This window comes from Zeus faber (assembly GCF_960531495.2).
Source record: "Zeus faber genome assembly, chromosome: 7".
Classification (NCBI taxonomy): Eukaryota; Metazoa; Chordata; class Actinopteri; order Zeiformes; family Zeidae; genus Zeus; species Zeus faber.
This window is the reverse complement of record NC_137203.1, coordinates 2,565,455-2,582,954: the sequence shown is the minus strand read 5'-3', so window position 1 is coordinate 2,582,954 and position 17,500 is coordinate 2,565,455. Positions and strand designations below refer to the sequence as shown.

At 45.5% G+C, this 17,500-nt stretch overlaps 1 protein-coding gene across 1 annotated transcript in view; it reads right to left on the bottom strand.

Annotated features, from left to right (window-relative positions):
* The window catches only part of fras1 (Fraser extracellular matrix complex subunit 1), a gene marked incomplete at its 5' end in the record, with an annotated part of 136,242 nt that overhangs the window by 112,255 nt on the left and 6,487 nt on the right, over positions 1-17,500 (bottom strand). Inside the window, 8 exons of the mRNA XM_080003755.1 lie at positions 1,240-1,387; positions 2,333-2,422; positions 4,455-4,649; positions 5,417-5,518; positions 6,179-6,262; positions 6,947-7,066; positions 8,166-8,359; positions 12,950-13,109. Coding sequence (XP_079859881.1) covers positions 1,240-1,387; positions 2,333-2,422; positions 4,455-4,649; positions 5,417-5,518; positions 6,179-6,262; positions 6,947-7,066; positions 8,166-8,359; positions 12,950-13,109 — 1,093 coding nt within the window. The remainder of the gene's footprint in view (positions 1-1,239; positions 1,388-2,332; positions 2,423-4,454; positions 4,650-5,416; positions 5,519-6,178; positions 6,263-6,946; positions 7,067-8,165; positions 8,360-12,949; positions 13,110-17,500) is intronic.

The window sequence follows — 17,500 nt, the reverse complement described above, 5'->3', positions numbered from 1 at the left end:
GCTGTTGTCTTATGTTGCTGCTGCTGGAGTTGATGTTGCTGCTGCTCTTGTTGTTTTTTGGCTGCTGCTGCTAATTCTGTTGCTGTTGTTTCAGGGGCATTCTTTTGTAATGACCGGCTGACAACTACGTTCTCTCTCGTCTCTCTCTTTCTTTTTTGTATTTCTTTGTAAAGAACCTTGTGTTGCCCTGCTATGAAATGCACTTTATAAATAAAGTGTGACTTGACTTGACTTGACTTGTGTGTGTACGTGTGCATGCGCATGTGTGTGCGCATGTGTGTGTATGTGTGTGTGTGTGTGTGTGTATGTGCGTGTGTGTGTGCGTGTGCATGTGTGTGTGTGTGTGTGTGTATGTGTGTGTGTGCTTTTGTGTGTGTGTGCCAGCTTATTTCAAGAGGCTGCACCACAAAGGCGAAATATCACAAAATATAACTAACTTTCCACAGAACAGTACTGTACATACCTTTTAACCTTAAATACGGTAAACATGCAGATTATATATATATATATATATACACAGTATATATGAAACTTCCAACACAGGAAGTGGTGCTTTCCAGGTAAACTTGTACAACTGTAATTCCCCCGTCGGCTACCACCACAAGTGTGACTTTTAGAGAAGCTCCTGGCTCTCTCTCTTTTTATACCATACAGGTGTTTGCATGCCATGGCACCTAGACGGAAGGTTGATTTAAAATGTATACAAAAGTTTGATCAAATATACTTATTAAACAAAGGGAATTGGATATAAAAGCCTGCCTCTAATATAAGCTGCTTCCAATAAACCCTCTGCAGTGGAGGTAAATAGAGGCCCCGGTCACTATTTGAGGAAATATGTATATATATACATACATATCATACTGTATATATATATACATACATATCATACTGTATATGTATATATATATATAAATATATATGTTATATATGTATACACATGTTTTCTTATTTTTTACTACTTTCATTTTATAATTACCTAATTGTTTTGATGTTTATGCTGTAATCTATCTATCCATTCATCAATCCATCTCTCTCTATCTATCATCCATCTATTTCTCCATTTATCCGCCATCTATCTATCTCTCAATTCAAATGCAGAGACTGCATTTTCATTGCCTTAACACTTGTACTCTGTGCAATGACAATAAGGTTAAATCCAATCTAATCCATCCATCCATCCATCCATCCATCCATCCCTCCATCCCTCCATCCCTCCATCCCGTGCAGGGGGTACCGTACCTTTGCGGCACTCGGGGCAGCAGTGTCCCTCCCGCCGCTCCGTCAGGGTGTGTGTCGGGCAGGAAGGACAGGAGCGCTCGTAGCACTTCACCTGGGAGTCACGACACTCACACTCCCTGCACTCCCCATCACTCCACCGTTCAAGGTTCTGGGATGGAGACAGAGAGAGAGGGAGAGAGAGAGAGAGTGAGTGAAAGCCCATAACCAGTGAAATAACTCCTCTGTGGTCCAGCAATAATGTAAAGTAGGCCATAAAAAGACAGTTAAACAAAAAAACAAGTGTTGAAGAAATTGTCATTTTACACCTTGTTCTATGGAATGTTTATGAGGATAATTAATTCAGCGTTGATTTATTTGTGGCGGCCAGCCACAATATCAACACTGACCGCCTCATAGTTCTAGTTTTTTTACAATATAAAACGGGTTAAACATTCAGCTCATTGCTTCGCTCAGCCCCACCTCTCTCCCGCTCTCCCGCTGTCCCTCTCTCCCTCTCCACCTCTCTCCCTCTCTCCCTCTCCACCTCTCTCCCGCTCTCCCTCTCTCCCTCTCCACCTCTCCACCTTTCTCCCGCTCTCAAACACATTGACAACGGACCCGTCGGCGAGTAGCCCCTCCTCTCCGTGCACACTCTGAATCAAAACATTCACCGTGCACGGGACGTTTTGGTTTGGTACCAAAACCCGATACCTCTATGACACCAGCTCCTATGCGGCGCCGCTTTCCTCTCCCGTGCCACTAACTTTTGGTCGAGAGCCAAACAAGCGGCATTGATGAAAAACCCAAGTTCATTTTTGGTCGTCTGTGCGTCCTCTGAGGGAGCGATCTGTCTCCTTCTCCATGCGTGACGGAGACACTGGAGAGGCAGCGATCAAAAAACATTGTGTTCTCATTTTTGATTCATCTCCTTTTACTCAATCTTCTTAATGAAACGAACAAAAAAAAGCAACGTGTGTAACGGGGACACTCTCTCAGTCACTCTCTTCACATCCCAGCTTCTGATTTTATTTCTTTGTTGGTGAAAATGAACTGAAACATAAAGATAAAGATAGATTTTTTCAATTAAAAATATTATTATTATTATTGTTTTTACCTTGCGGGGAATCTTCTGGAAGACACATGAAGCTGTGGAGGAAGCACACTCGGGACAGCACTTCCATGGAAGGTGCACCATCTCCTGCCCCTGCGGAATAGGCATCCGGCATCAGATTATTAGATTACATTAAATTCAATAAGATCATATTCAAAATCCATTAAATTAAAATGAGATAACATTAAACTGAGATTAAATAGGATCAAAATAGAGTTGATTATTTAGAATTATGATTGTATTACATGAGATTCAAAACATGCACACACAGGCGACCTGTTATGAAGCTCACTTTTCCAGTGCTGGTGCACATGCATTTGGTCTCTGATGGTTCTACTAACACACACACTGTGGAATTAGAGCCCAGTCAGTTTGGAGTGAGCTCCGCCTCACAAAACATGCCTTAAAACGAGCTGTGCAGCCTGTGCAGCCTTTATCTACGTTATTTGGGGCTTCAGTAAAATTAGAACCGCCCTCCTCCGTCTGAGAGAAACTCCACCCACGGCTGGAGAATAACAAGCGCCGCTGGGATGATCGGCACAGATCTTTTAAATGAAAGAGGAATTAATACCAACTGTCCGTGAAGAAACTGCAGACGATGGAAATTGAAGTATTTCAAAAATAATTCTGCTGTGCCTTGTGTGTTCTTAAAAAAAAAGAAGAAAGAGGGACGTGGTTGACAGACTGCAGGCTGCAGCGTGCCATCCGCTGTGTTTCTCCAAACAAAACCAATTTCAAAAGAAATGTCGCGTTTTTATTCGAGATGTATTTATTTTATTTTATTTTATTTTATTTTATTTTCCAACCTTTACATGAAACAAGAAACCCCCGCGTGCAGCGTCCGTGTCCCGCAGGTTTGCAGAACGGCAAACGAAGTGGGAACAAACTTTTGGATGAGGCCTGGTGGATCTAATGAGTGAAGATTCAGCAGCTGGATCCATTACTCCTCACCTCAAAATCAGTTAGAAACAGATTTTGGTGTAATGATGAGGTGAAACCAGTGAAGGTTTATGGAGTAAATATAACTGAACATGGAAGTGAAGCTCAAACCCAATTGGCTCGTTTACATTTAAAGCGGTACACACCGAAACAGCCCTCTGAGAACAGGAGGGTTCTCGAGGCATGCTACAATGACTAGAACGCATCATCCGAGTGAGTTTTTCAGAAAAAAATAAACATGTTTTGAGGACCTCAGAGACCATAATCGAGCACAACCGATCCCCTTTCAGGAAACAGTGTGTATTTGTTGCTGAACTCTTTGTGACTTTCTCTACACACTGACCTCCAGGGAATAGAAGCCCTGACCCTGCTAGTGCCTTGCTCTGCACACTCGAGTCCCCTGAGGCAGGGGGAGGTGGACCGGCGTGGTCGGCGGTGTGACCTTGTTTGATTGAGCGCGGCTCCGTCTCCAGAAAATGCTTCTTATCTCTAATAACCCTTAGCGGCTGCAATTAGCACAATGCAGAGTGATTAATGAGGGCTGGCTCAGCCGCGGCGGTGACATTAAAAGGAATATTATTCAATCTGCTCGATGGAAGCAAAGATAAAGTGTTCAGGCGATGCGGCGCCCAGAATTGGGTCATTTCTGGGGGAGCCCCAGCCACACCGGCTCACAACCACGGCAAATGTTTTTGTTTGTCTGTTCCCCCGAAAAACTCCCACATCCAACGGCCTACATTCCAAACCAGGATAAGCAGGCAACCGTGGCAGCATGAGCGTGTAGAGGGTGTAGAGCGTGTAGAGGGTGTAGAGAGTGTAGAGGGTGTAGAGCGTGTAGAGGGTGTAGAGCGTGTAGAGCGTGTAGAGCGTGTAGAGGGTGTAGAGCGTGTAGAGGATGTAGAGGGTGTAGAGCGTGTAGAGCGTGTAGAGCGTGTAGAGAGTGTAGAGCGTGTAGAGCGTGTAGAGCGTGTAGAGGGTGTAGAGGGTGTAGAGGGTGTGGAGCGTGTAGAGCGTGTAGAGGGTGTAGAGCGTGTAGAGGGTGTAGAGAGTGTAGAGCGTGTAGAGCGTGTAGAGCATGTAGAGCATGTAGAGCAAGGACACGCGGAGGCAACCTCTTGTGGAGTTTGAAACGTAATGTCGTCTGAGATAGTTTACGTGGAACCCAGGAGTTTTACTTCCGCTCTACCTGCGGGCACGCCGCCACGCCGCCGCACTCCGCCCGCTGGCAGAGCACCTGACTGTGCTGGCAGCTGCAGAACTCGCAGCCCGTCCCGTTCCACATGTCTCCGTGGTAACGCGCCGCACCGTCATACAGGCAGCTTCCCTTGGCAGCCACACATTCCTGGCAGCACTGGCCGACGCGCTGCACTCGGCTCTGGCCCTGAAGAGTCAGTGCAAACACAGCGGGTTTGAAGAGAGATGCCCCCGCTCTGCATGCTAACTGTGTTAGCGCAATGCATGGCAGTGGAGGGGATCAGCTAGCCTAGCTCCCTTCTTTCTTATTTAAGGGTTATTAATTTATTAAACACTCAAATCAGATATTTTCCAGTTTTGGGTGGAGAGGGTAGAGTAGAGGTAGAGTAGATGGAGGTAGAGTAGAGGTAGAGTACATGAAGATAGAGTAGAGGTAGAGTAGATGGAGGTAGAGTAGAGGTAGAGTAGATGGAGGTAGATGGAGGTAGAGTAGATGGAGGTAGATGAGGTAGAGTAGATGGAGGTAGATGGAGGTAGAGTAGAGGTAGAGTAGATGGAGGTAGAGCAGAGGTAGAGTAGATGGAGGTAGATGGAGGTAGAGTAGAGGTAGAGTAGATGGAGGTAGAGCAGAGGTAGAGTAGATGGAGGTAGATGGAGGTAGAGTAGAGGTAGAGTAGATGGAGGTAGAGCAGAGGTAGAGTAGATGGAGGTAGATGGAGGTAGAGTAGAGGTAGAGTAGATGGAGGTAGATGGAGGTAGAGTAGATGGAGGTAGAGTAGATGGAGGTACCAACAGTAACTCTTCCTTTCATAAGAAGCTGTAACTAACTGTGGATGTAGTTCAGGTCAAACTGTCTCAAGAAACACTACACATATAAGGTGTGTGTGTGTGTGTGTGTGTGTGTGTGTGTGTGTGTGTGTGTGTGTGTGTGTGTGTGTGTGTGTGTGTGTGTACCTTCTGACAGGTGACAGGCCTGCAGGTGTGTGTGTGGCAGTGTGACTCTCCTCGCTGACACACACACGTGGTGCAGCTGTTCTTCTGCCACTGCTCACCGTCCTGTGGGAGACAACACACACACACACACACACACACACACACACACACACACACACACACACACACACACACACACACACACATACTGTATCTGTCTATCAATGTGTGTGTGTGTGTGGTTTAGGACTAGGACACCGTGGGATCAAAGGGGCTGGGCGCAGATAGAGAGTTGTGTACAATACAACACAGGTGGAGAGAGGAAGAGGAAGAGGAAGAGGAGGGAGGAGGGAGGAGGGAGGAGGGAGGAAAGGTAAGTGGAGGGAGAGAGAGAAGAGATTAAAAGAGACGAGCGGAGGAGAACAGACCATGAGAAGTGGAGGGGAGGAAAGGAGTGGAGTGAATGGAGAGAGAGGAGAAGAGATTAAAGGAGGAGGAGGCGGAGGAGGAGGGGAGATGAAGATAAGAAGAGGAGAGAGGAGGCGGAGGAGGAGGAGGCGGATGGAGAGATAGGAGAGAGAGGAGAGGAATGCTTTCATCTTGGAAGGATCAAAACACAGACAGAATTCCTGACACGCAAACAAACAGACTGACAAATGACCAGCACACACACACACACACACACACACACAGACACATGCTTGTACGCACAGACACATAGACAGACAGACAGACAGACAGACAGACAGACAGACAGACAGACAGACAGACAGACAGACAGACCTGGTGGAGTCGTCCTGCAGACATGCAGCGGTTGGAGATGCACTGGGGGCAGCAGCTTCCAGGCTGGATCACCAGGTTCTCACCCTGAACAAACGGCAGCTTTAGTGGAATCATCCTGATAAGAGCAACTCAAGGTTACAACAACAGCATTAACATACCAGCAATGAGCTTGGAGAAGAATTAGTTTGGTGAAGAATTAGTTTGGTGCACTTCACCAGAGACCATCAGCTTTTAAAAGTAGTGATCCTTAACAGTCCAAGATAAAAATAGAATGAAAGTAATATACTTTTTTAAATAAAAATAAAAAGGTAAAGTAAAACATAAAAAAAAACAATATAAATCTATAATATAATATAGTATTGATTTGTTTTAATATTTGAAAAATAATAATAAAATAAAATACAAAACAGAAATATTCAGATATTTGAATAGATACAGAATATACTAAATGTGATACGATGCACAGGATGAATTATTGTTGTGGGTGTATAGTGTATAAATTATAAACATGAATTATTACTATGTGCTAAGTATGTTATTACAGTATGTACAGTGAACATAAAAACATGAAACCTAAAAGAGAAGAGGAGCAGATGAAATATGCAGATTAGATAGATAAGCATATTTAAAACAGTAAAGCAGAAAATCGTATTAAAATATATAATTTTTGTTGGTATTCAGTTAACTGACTCTCTGAAGGCTGGCAGTGTGTGTGTGTGTGTGTGTGTGTGTGTGTGTGTGTGTGTGTGTGTGTGTGTGTGCGCTCACCTCCTGGCAGGCTGTGGGCTCACAGTGCACGGTGTAACAGCGAGTGTCGCCTGCCACACACACACACTGCGAGCACAACTCAGAAGCATTCCACACCTCCCCATCACTGTACTGCTGGCCCTGCCACGTGCACGATGCTGCACGCACGCATGCACACACGCACGTACACACACACACACACACACACACACACACACACACACACCGACAGACACACAAGCAACAAACAAGAAACGACATTTCTTAATTAGCGTGTAGGAGGTTTCCAAAATTCAGAATTTGACTTTGGAAAAACACCAACATTGCAGGAACACACATTCTTGTATTTGCACCAAAGTGAGGGCCGGCCAAATTTCTGAAAATGTCCCTGCTTCCCCAAATGTCCTCATTTCCCAAAATGTCCCCACTTCCCAAAATACCCTCACTTCCCCAAATGTCCTTACTGAAAGGGTTAAAACCTCCCACTGGACCATTTGACAGATGCAGAGCAGGAGCGTCACCACAGGCCGGAACGGTCAGAACGGTCAGAACGGTCAGAACAGTCGAGCGCTGGGGATTTACTCTCCTCCGGCATCGAACCCGCCCGGGGACCAGACACCTCCTCTGCAGACATCTCTGCTTCCAATTTGCACGGTGTTGTATCCCCAACCAAAGCACCGTCACAACAAATCCAATTTGCCCCAAAATTCACTTGAAAAAAAAAATATATATATAAATATATATATATATATATATAAAGATATATATATATTTTTTTTTTATATTTCAATACCGTGTGTGTTAACACCGCTGTGTGTTTTTTCTTAATTTCTGTTCCATAACAGCAGCAAATAAGCACTAGGCTGTGTTTTATAAGGGTTTCTCAAGGTTGGGTTGCGTCCCCCAGTGGTCCTCTACGTAGTTCCAGGGGGTCACCAGCAACACGTGAACAGTTAAACTTCACGATTATTTCATCTAGACAATATTATCCCCATTAGAGAATGTGCTCTAATGACTGTGTGGATCCTAGTTCCACCGTCATCTCCCTAACGAGAATATAGACAATGAATCACATTTTACAACAAAAATCGGATTGGATCCCGGAGACTCATCAAACGGGGTCGAATTGAGGATCCTTGGTGTGGAAAAGTTTGAGAATCACTTTGTTGCGACACGACTAAAGTGGATGAACCCGCAGCACGGAGGCAGGGTAAGTGGGGCGGTGGGGCCAAGACGTCACCTCATTTCCAGCGTGTCCGACGGAGAGATTGACCTCAGACATCCAGTGGGAAGGCGTCGGCGGGGAGAGCGCCGGCGCCGGCGTGGGAACCCGGGTGCGGGCGGCAGCTACCTGAGCCCTCTGGAGCAGCCGCTCGCACGTACAACGAAAGAACAGGACGGAAAACAGGCCCAGGGCACGGGCCGCTCTGCCAGCTCCAGCGCAAAAACACACTCCCGTCAGGTTTGAGCCGCGAGTGTGTGAGTGCATTTGGCGGAGGGCGTGAGGGAGAGTGCATATCTGTGTGAGTGTGCGTCACTATATTTAGGACCTTTTGCATTTGTGGAGTGTGTTTAAAGTGGCGTGTGTTTGTCCGTGTGTGCGTGTGTGTGTGTCGGCGTGCATTCCACATTTCTCTGCATGCACTTATGCAAAACGTCCTCAAAGTGGTTGCTAATTCGCTGAAGAAGTGCTTTTAATTACAACTCCCCCTCCACGCTGAATGCAGCGTGGCCGCAGGCGGCACTTGAGGAGGCGAGCCAAAAGCCTGGAGCTCCGAGCTCGGAGCTCAGGGGAGGAAGACGTTCCCACGACTTCCCAAATTAAATTCCCAGATTAACCGGTGGTCAAAATTAGGCATTTCTAGACCTCTGATTTGGAAATGAGGAAATGAAAGTCAGAATTCCAAATTGGAATATCGGTCAAGATGTTTCTTCCCCAAGTTTACAGATGAGACCACTTTAAAAAAGGTGATATTACTTGATCAAATTCTATTACATGATATCATATTAATCACAACTTGATGAGATCAAATCATTATATTATACAGCCGATTAGATAAGAATAACATGATATGAGTTTAATAAAAATGGGACTTGATCAAATTATAGGATATGACATCAGAAAGGTTGGTGTCCACAAACACATCTTGATCCATCCCGATCCAAGATGGCGCCTTGTACGGTGGCCTGGGCGTGTTGGCGCGCCTTGTTTTGTCCCATTTTGTTTGTTCATTTTAAGTGGTTCAGTCAAATTGTTTTTTGCGACAATTCCGGGAGCTCCAACCCCCGAGGAGGGCTCGTGAACCTCAGGGCTACAGCCCCCGCGGGTTTATCCCCCACTTTCATCGCCACATCTGTGGAATCACTGAACATTCTGGTCAAAGGTGCGCTCGCCTCCATGCACGCAGTAAAACGCCGGCGGAGAGGGAGAGGGAGAGGGAGAGGGAGAGGGAGAGGGAGAGGCGCCGGTGCGCTTGTGCGCCGACGTGGCACCGCACGCCGTCGTCTGGAATATTTCTCTCTGACGTGCGTTCACTGGGAAACAAACTGGACGAAATCCAGCCGCCGTTGGGGAAGAGCGGAGACTTTTCTTCATCTTCTGTTTTGTGCTTTACGGAGACGTGGCCGAGCCGAACGACAACGGACTCTGCGCTGCAGCTGGCGGGCTTCCAGCTCTCCAGGGCGGATCGGGACACACGCGACTCTCCGGCGGCAAAACAAAAGGCGGAGGTTTGTGTTTTTGCAGCAGCTGGTGTAATGATGCAACAGTGATCCTGCAGCACTGTTCTCCTGATCTGGAATCTTTCTTCATTAACTACAAACGCTTCTGTTCTCCCCGTGAGATTGTTTCATTCATACCGGTCGGTGTTTGCACACCTCCAACGTGCAGGACACACAGCGCATGCTCGCCGACCAGATACGGTGTGAACGGACAAACCCAGATTCCCTAGTTATTGTCCTTGGCGACTTCAACCAAGGAAACCTCAGCCACGAACTCCCCAAATACAGACAGTTTATTAATTGGCCACCAAAGAGGAGAATACTTTGCAGCACTGCTACACCACAGAAAGCAGTGCCTATCACACCGTCCCCCGAGCTGCACTGGGACACTGACCACGTCATGCTCCACCTGGTTCCTGCATACAGGCAGAAATGAAAGCTGTGTCAACCTGTGGTGAGGAAATCCAAGAAGTGGACCAGGCAAGCTGAGGAGGATCTTCAGGCTGCTTGGACTGCACCGACTGGGACGTTTTCAGGACCGCTACCAACAGTCTGGATGAGTACACAGAGGCTGTGACATCATACATCAGCTTCTGTGAGGACAGCTGTGTACCGTCACGCACCAGGGTGAGTTACAACAACGACAAGCCCTGGTTCACAGCTAAACTCAGACAGCTAAGGCTAGAGAAGGAAGAGGCGTTTAGGAGTGGGGACAGAGACATGTTTCAAGTGGCTAAGTACCGGTTTAGCAAGGATGTGTGAGATGCTAAACCACTGTACTCAAAGTATCTCCAACACCAGTTGAAGTCTCTTTGAGGAAAGGGTGCAGACAAATCACCACCCTCATTAGGCTCATCTCTGGTGGGGATGAGTTTGTTTACAGGTGGAAGCTTGACCATTTGGTGACCTGGTTCAGCCAGAACAACCTGGAGCTCAACGCTGTGAAGACAGTGAAGATGGTTGTGGACTTCAAGAAGAACGCTGCACCACTTACCCCCATCACCCTGTGTGACTCCCCAGTCGACTCTGTGGAGTCCTGTCGCTTCCTGGGAACCAAAATCTCCCAGGACCTCAAGTGGGAGCTGAACATCAGCTCCATCGTCAAAAAAGCCCAGCAGAGGACGTACTTCCTGCGGCAGCTGAGGAAGTTCAAGCTGCCAGAGACGATGATGGTGCACTTCTACACCTCCATCACTGAGTCCATTCTCACCTCCTCCATCACCATCTGGTATGCTGCTGCAACCACCAAGGACAAGGGCAGACTGCAGCGTGTCATTCGCTCTGCTGAGAAGGTGATTGGCTGCAATCTGCCATCTCTCCGGGACCTGTACGCCTCCAGGACCTGTACGCCTTCAGGACCTGTACGCCTCCAGGAACTGTATGCCTCAAGGACCCTGAGGCGTGCAGGTGAGATGGTGGCTGACCCCTTCCACCCAGGACACAAGCTGTGTGAACCTCTTCCCTCTGGCAGGAGGCTGCTCCAACAAGACCTAGACCTCTACACCTCTAGACCTCTAAACCTCTAAACCTCTAAACCTCTAAACCTCTAAAACTCTAGACCTCTATACCTCTACACCTCTAAACCTCTAAACCTCTACACCTCTACACCTCTACACCTCTACACCTCTAGACCTCTACACCTCTAAACCTCTACACCTCTAGACCTCTAAACCTCTCCCCACAACAACAGTTTCTTCCCGTCTGCAACTAACCTCATCAACAAGGGCCGGGACCCCTACTGAAACTGACCCTCACCCCCTCTCCCCCCATAGACACTACACAGAGCTCTACGTCTTCAGCTGAATGGCTTCGTCAATGCCTTACATTAACACACATTCCTCATTCTTCTGGACTCTTCTCCGTGCACATTGCAAATACTATTATACTTTATACTGAATATTTGCACATTCCTGCACAAACTGTACAACTTTAGATAAGAAAAACGTCTTTGACATGTTTTTATATATTTGACTTATTGTTTTCCTGTTGCTGTACTTTACATCTACGTTTCCTGTATAAACCGAACACCAAGACAAATTCCTCGTACGTGTAAACTTGGCAAATAAAGACGATTCTGATTCTGACACAATATAAGCTGCAGCTACAGGCTTGTTGTACATGCAGAGAGTTTGGGATAAGAGATTAACAAATAGGCCACATCCCAGATGTCTGATTGAAATGCGTGTGGAGCCGCTCACATAATACTCAGGCTCCATGTTATGGATGACATGTTTGTAGTAAAACACTAACTTATAATTGCCACTGGTGTTAGAAATGGATGAAATATGAATAAATAAATAAATAAATAAATAAATAAATAAATAAATAAAAATAAAAAATAAAATAAAATAAATGGATGAAATATTTATATTAATCCTATAACCATGCCATTGCATACTATACAGCTCTCTTATTCTGCCATCAAACATACCTGTATATTTTGAATTTGTGTCTTCTTGCTTTAATAAGCAATCTTGTTTCCTGTTTCGATATCTGTATTTTTTATTATTACACTTACACTATCACACTATTTTTTCTTTATTCATTTTATCTTATTCTCGATTTGTTTGTGAACATTAATATTCATCCATCAGTATACATTAGTATTTTAACCCTAACCCTTTAAGCCTGTCATGTAAGGTAATGTTAGGTAATGTAATGTAATAAATTGTAATGTAATGTTAGGTAACGTACTGGAATGTAATGTTACGCAAGGTAATGTAATGTTAGATAATGTAATGTTATGTAATGTATTATGTAATGTAATGTCATGTGTTACAAGGCAATGTAAAGTGATATGTGTAAGGTAATGTAAGCTAATGTAATGCAATGTAATTATGTTGATGTAATGTAATGGTTGGTAATGTAATGTAATGGTAGGTAATGTAATGTTATCTAAGGTAATGTAATGTTAGGTCATGTAATGTTATGTCATGTAATGTAATGGAAGGTAATGTAATGTAATCTAAGGTAATGTAATGTACTGTTAGGAAATGTAATGTAAGTTAATATAATATAATGTAATGAAATGTAATGGCAAGTGCTGTAATGTCATGTTAAGTAATGTAATGAAATGTAATGTAATGCAATGTAATGTAATGGAAGTTAATATAATGCATTGTTAGGTAATTTTATGCAACGTTAAGTAATGTAATGCAATGTAATGTAATGGAAGTTAATGTAATTTTTAGGTAATGTAATGCACCGTTAAGTAGTGTAATGCAATGAAATGCTATGAAATGTAATGTTAGATAATGTCATTCAATCAAATGGTGGGTATGCCAGCGCTGCGCGTGCACCAACCTCCGTGACGGGCACACTTTGGGCAGCACTGTCCGGCAGGGGTGATGGGGCTCTGGTCGGCGGGGCAGCTGAGGGGGAGGCAGGGGGGAGGAGAGCAGGACACACTCCCCCCTGAACACACACACACCGTGCACGGAGCGGGAGACCACTGACTGGCGTCCTACAGGGAGACAGGGAGGGAGGGACAGACAGTTTTTCAGTTTTACTCCGTCTACGATTATTATGGTTTGAAGAGTATGAAACGATTCCCCTGTGATAATCTAAGAGAGAGGGACAGACAGACAGACCGACCGACAGACAGACAGACAGACAGACAGACAGACAAAGTAGAAGGAGTGGAAAAGGGAGAACAGAAAAACCTTTTTATTTGACGATGCAGGGGAACCTTTTATGAGACAGAGGATGGATGGACAGAAGAAGATGGAGGAAAAAAAAGAGGAGAAGAAACTGTGGGGTAAGAGGTTTTAAATTGATTAAAAAGACACAGTGAATGGGATCTGAACACACACACACACACACACACACACACACACACACACACACACACACACACACACACACACACACACACACACACACACATACACACACACACACACACACTCCAGCATTTCAAATCGGTGGACAAATCATCCAGTCATGCTTCGTTGGTTGCTATAGAAACCCTTTGTGATGGTTTGTTTGTGGTTTTGTTTAAATGTGGAGGTCTTTTTCACGCGTGTGCTACTTCCGTGACGTCCGCAAGTTGTTTAGTACCGTCTTGCGTCACGGTTTCGGCCCTGGCACAACAACGGTACCTTTCACAACGTTCTAAAGTACTACTAACGAGGCTTTGCTGTACTTCATGAACACAGAAAGAGATGAGATTTCATTTAAATTCTACCCTGATGAGGACCGTAGCAGTAGCGGTAGCAGCAGCAGCACCAGTACTAATACATCATCCAACCAGCTGACCTGAAAGGCTGTTGGTTTTGACCGCAAAAGACAACAGACATCCACGATGCTTCCATCCATATTTCAAAAGCAAATGAATGATGCCAGTTAGCTGTGTTTCCACTGGTTTGGTTGAGGTAAATTAACTGTATACTCTGGTATTGCTTTGTTGCAATATTCCATGTCAATAGATAACTCTTGCTGCAATAGGTAGACATGCATCATTCCACAATTGTAAGCTTATACAGTGACAAAATGGCATAAAATGTATCAGAGAGAGAGAAGTGGCAGCCCCAGTCGTACATGAAGAGCTTAGGCAAACATTGGGGGTAGGTAGCCCCCCAACGCCCCCCCTTGCCCTGCCCTCCAGAGGACCGCCAGCCTCCCCCATCTCTTCACGTCCAACAACAACTCCTTGTAAAGTGACACTTCACTCATGAAACAACACCAGTGGGAGAACACGCACTGTCCAGAACGGCTGCCAAAGCCCCGGCTCCAAGGGGACGTTCAATAGAAGCTCAACAAGAGAGCCTTTGTGCTTCAGTAAGACGGGCCCAAATAAGTGGAGCTGGGGGGGTTGGAGATGTCAGTGAAGAATCTGAAGCCAAAGCTCGCTAATGAAAAACTAAGGACAGAAATGATTCAGATTCAGAAATGTACCATCGAATTCCATTTTGAAAACGGATGCTGTGACTTTTTAAGTGAATGGAATCTCCCTACGTGGACATAGGGGTACGATGGTGGTAGTTTGCTGATGCAGGTGCTTCCTTGTTATATCTTGTTATTATTGGTGTATATATATATATATATATATATATACACTGATCAGCCACAACATTAAAACCACCACTAATATTGTGTAGCTCCCCCTTTTGCCACCAATACAGCTGTGACCCGTGGAGGCATGGATTCCACCAGAATCTGAAGGTGTCCTGTGGTATCTGGCACCAAGACATTAGCAGCAGATCCTTTAAGTCCTGGAAGTTGTGAGGTGGGGTCCCCACGGATCAGGCTTGTTGTTCCAGCACATCCCACAGATGACTGACATATAGGGAATTGGAAGGCCAAGTCAACACCTCGAACTCTTTGTCATGTTCCTTAAACCATTCCAGAACAAGTTTTGCAGCATGGCAGGACACATTATTCTGCTGAAAGATACCATTGCCATGAAGGGGTGTTCTTGGTCTGCAGCAATGTGTAGGTAGATTCAAGTTTCAAGATTCAAGAGGTTTATTCGTCACATACATATACATACTTTCATACATATATGCAGTGAAATGTAATGCAACGCACCCGGTGATAACACACAATATGTCCTGGAAAAATTTATTTCTAATAGACCAACAAACTGACTCCTAAAACGTAATACAGTAATTCGAATACTTATGGAATAAAAATAAAAATATATGGAATAAAATAAAATACGATAAAATAAAATGAAATAAAATGGAATAGATAGAGGGAATATGCTTATGTTTATGGAATAGGCAATTATGTATATACAGATATGTGAATTAAAGTGGCATGTGAATAAAGTGAGGTAGTGTTTGGGATAATACAGCACAGTATACAACAGTACGGCGCAGCAATACGGCGTCACGAACAACCTGAACAGTGACACAGTATGCGGTACAGTATGCTACATACAGTACAGAAGGTAGTGGAGCCTAGTGCATGGCTCAGTGAGGACCCCTGGTGAGGTCAGCGTTGACAGTTCTTATGGCTTGAGGGAAGAAACTCCGTCTCAGTCTCTCTGTTCTCGCTGTGTGACTGCGGAGGCTCTTGCTCGACCGCAGCAGCTGGAACAGTCCGTTGTTGGGGTGGTGAGGATCCTTCATGATCCTGCAGCTCTGCTACTACACCTCCTGGTGTATAAGTCCTGCAGGGAGTGGAGGGTAGTTCCAGTGGTACGTTCAGCTGAACGCACCACCCTCTGCAGGGCCCATCTGTCCTGAGCAGTGCAGTTCCCAAAGCAGGCAGTGATGGTGCCTGTCAAGATGCTCTCCACTGCTCCACAGTAGAAGGACTTGAGGATCCTCACCGAGACCCGGAATTTCCTCAGCTGCCTGAGGTGGTAAAGACGCTGCCTCGCCTTCCTCACCAGAGTGTCTGTATGTACAGTCCATGTTAAGTCCTCTGTGACGTGGACTCCCAGGTATTTGAAGCTGCAACTCCCAGGTATTTGAAGCTGCAGGTGGTAGGTGGTACCTGTCAAAGTAACATCCGCATGAATGTCAGGACCCAAGGTTTCCCAACAGAAAATTGCCCAGAGCATCACACTGCTTTCACTGGCAACTGTGCCTTCTTCCCATAATGCACTTTGGTGCCGTCTCTTCCCCAGGTAAACAACGCACCTGCACCCGGCCATCCACATGATGTAGAAGAAATTCATCAGACCTCCACCTTTTTCCATTGCTCCATGGTCCAGTTGTGATGCTCACGTTTCCATTGTAGGTGCTTTCAGGGGTGGACAGGGGTCACTATGGACACTGTGAGCGCTCCCATACGCAGCAAGCTGCCATGCACTGTGTGTTCTACACCTTTCTATCATAGCAACATTCACTGTTTCAACACTTTGTGCTAAACTAGTTATTCTGTGGGATCCAACCAGACGGGCTAGACCTGGCTCCCCACGTGCATCAATGAGCCTTGGGCCCCATGACCCTGTCGCCGGTTCAGCGGTCGTCCTTCCTTGGACACTTTTGGTAGTAACCACTGCACAGAGGGAACAGCCACAAGACCTGTGCTTGTGGAGATGCTCTGACCCAGTCGTCCAGCATCACAATGTGCTCCTTGTCAAAGTGGCTCAGATCCTTACCACGCCCATTTTTATACTTCAACAACTCACTCTTCACTTGCTGCCTCATATACCTCACCCCTTGACAGGTGGCATTGGAACGACATTGGATGAGCAATGTTATTCACTTCACCTATCAATGGTTTTAATGTTGATCGGTGTGTGTGTATATATATATATATATATATATATATATATATATATATATATATATATATATATATATATATATATGCTTTAATAACGCATTAATGCTAATTTGTTTTAACGACACATTGTTTTGAATCATTTTCTGTTTTATGACCCTTGTATATATGTGACAAATAAGCTCTTGAACTTGAACTTGAACTTGCCCAACCCATAGTTAAAATGGCGCCGACGTGTGTTTGTAGCCTCACGATAGTGGGGTGAAGGACGTCCCCCATCGTCTCTGCGTGCGCCGTGGAGGGATGTACACAGTAATGGCGTGCGAGAACTGCCTGGTAGATTTACCAGGATTCCGTGCTGTGAGAGCGGACAGGGACGTTCCGCCACTATGGGGTAAACATCGCCAGCGTGCCCCACATTTGGGAGTGAGAGCAGCTGTTCCCTTGAATGAACAAGGTTTCCGCCACCGTCTTGCAGATAAGAAAAAGCCATATCCATAGGATGAAGAGAGAACCACACAATGCGTGCAGTCAAAAGAGTTGAAAGTGAAAGCAAAGTTGGAAAAAGAGTTAGAGAACACAGTAGACAGACATGGCAACTGGAGCGGCTGCCCCCACGTTGCTGCAGGTCAATACGGCCATCTGTTCTGTTGTTGCCTCTTGGGCTTGACTTTG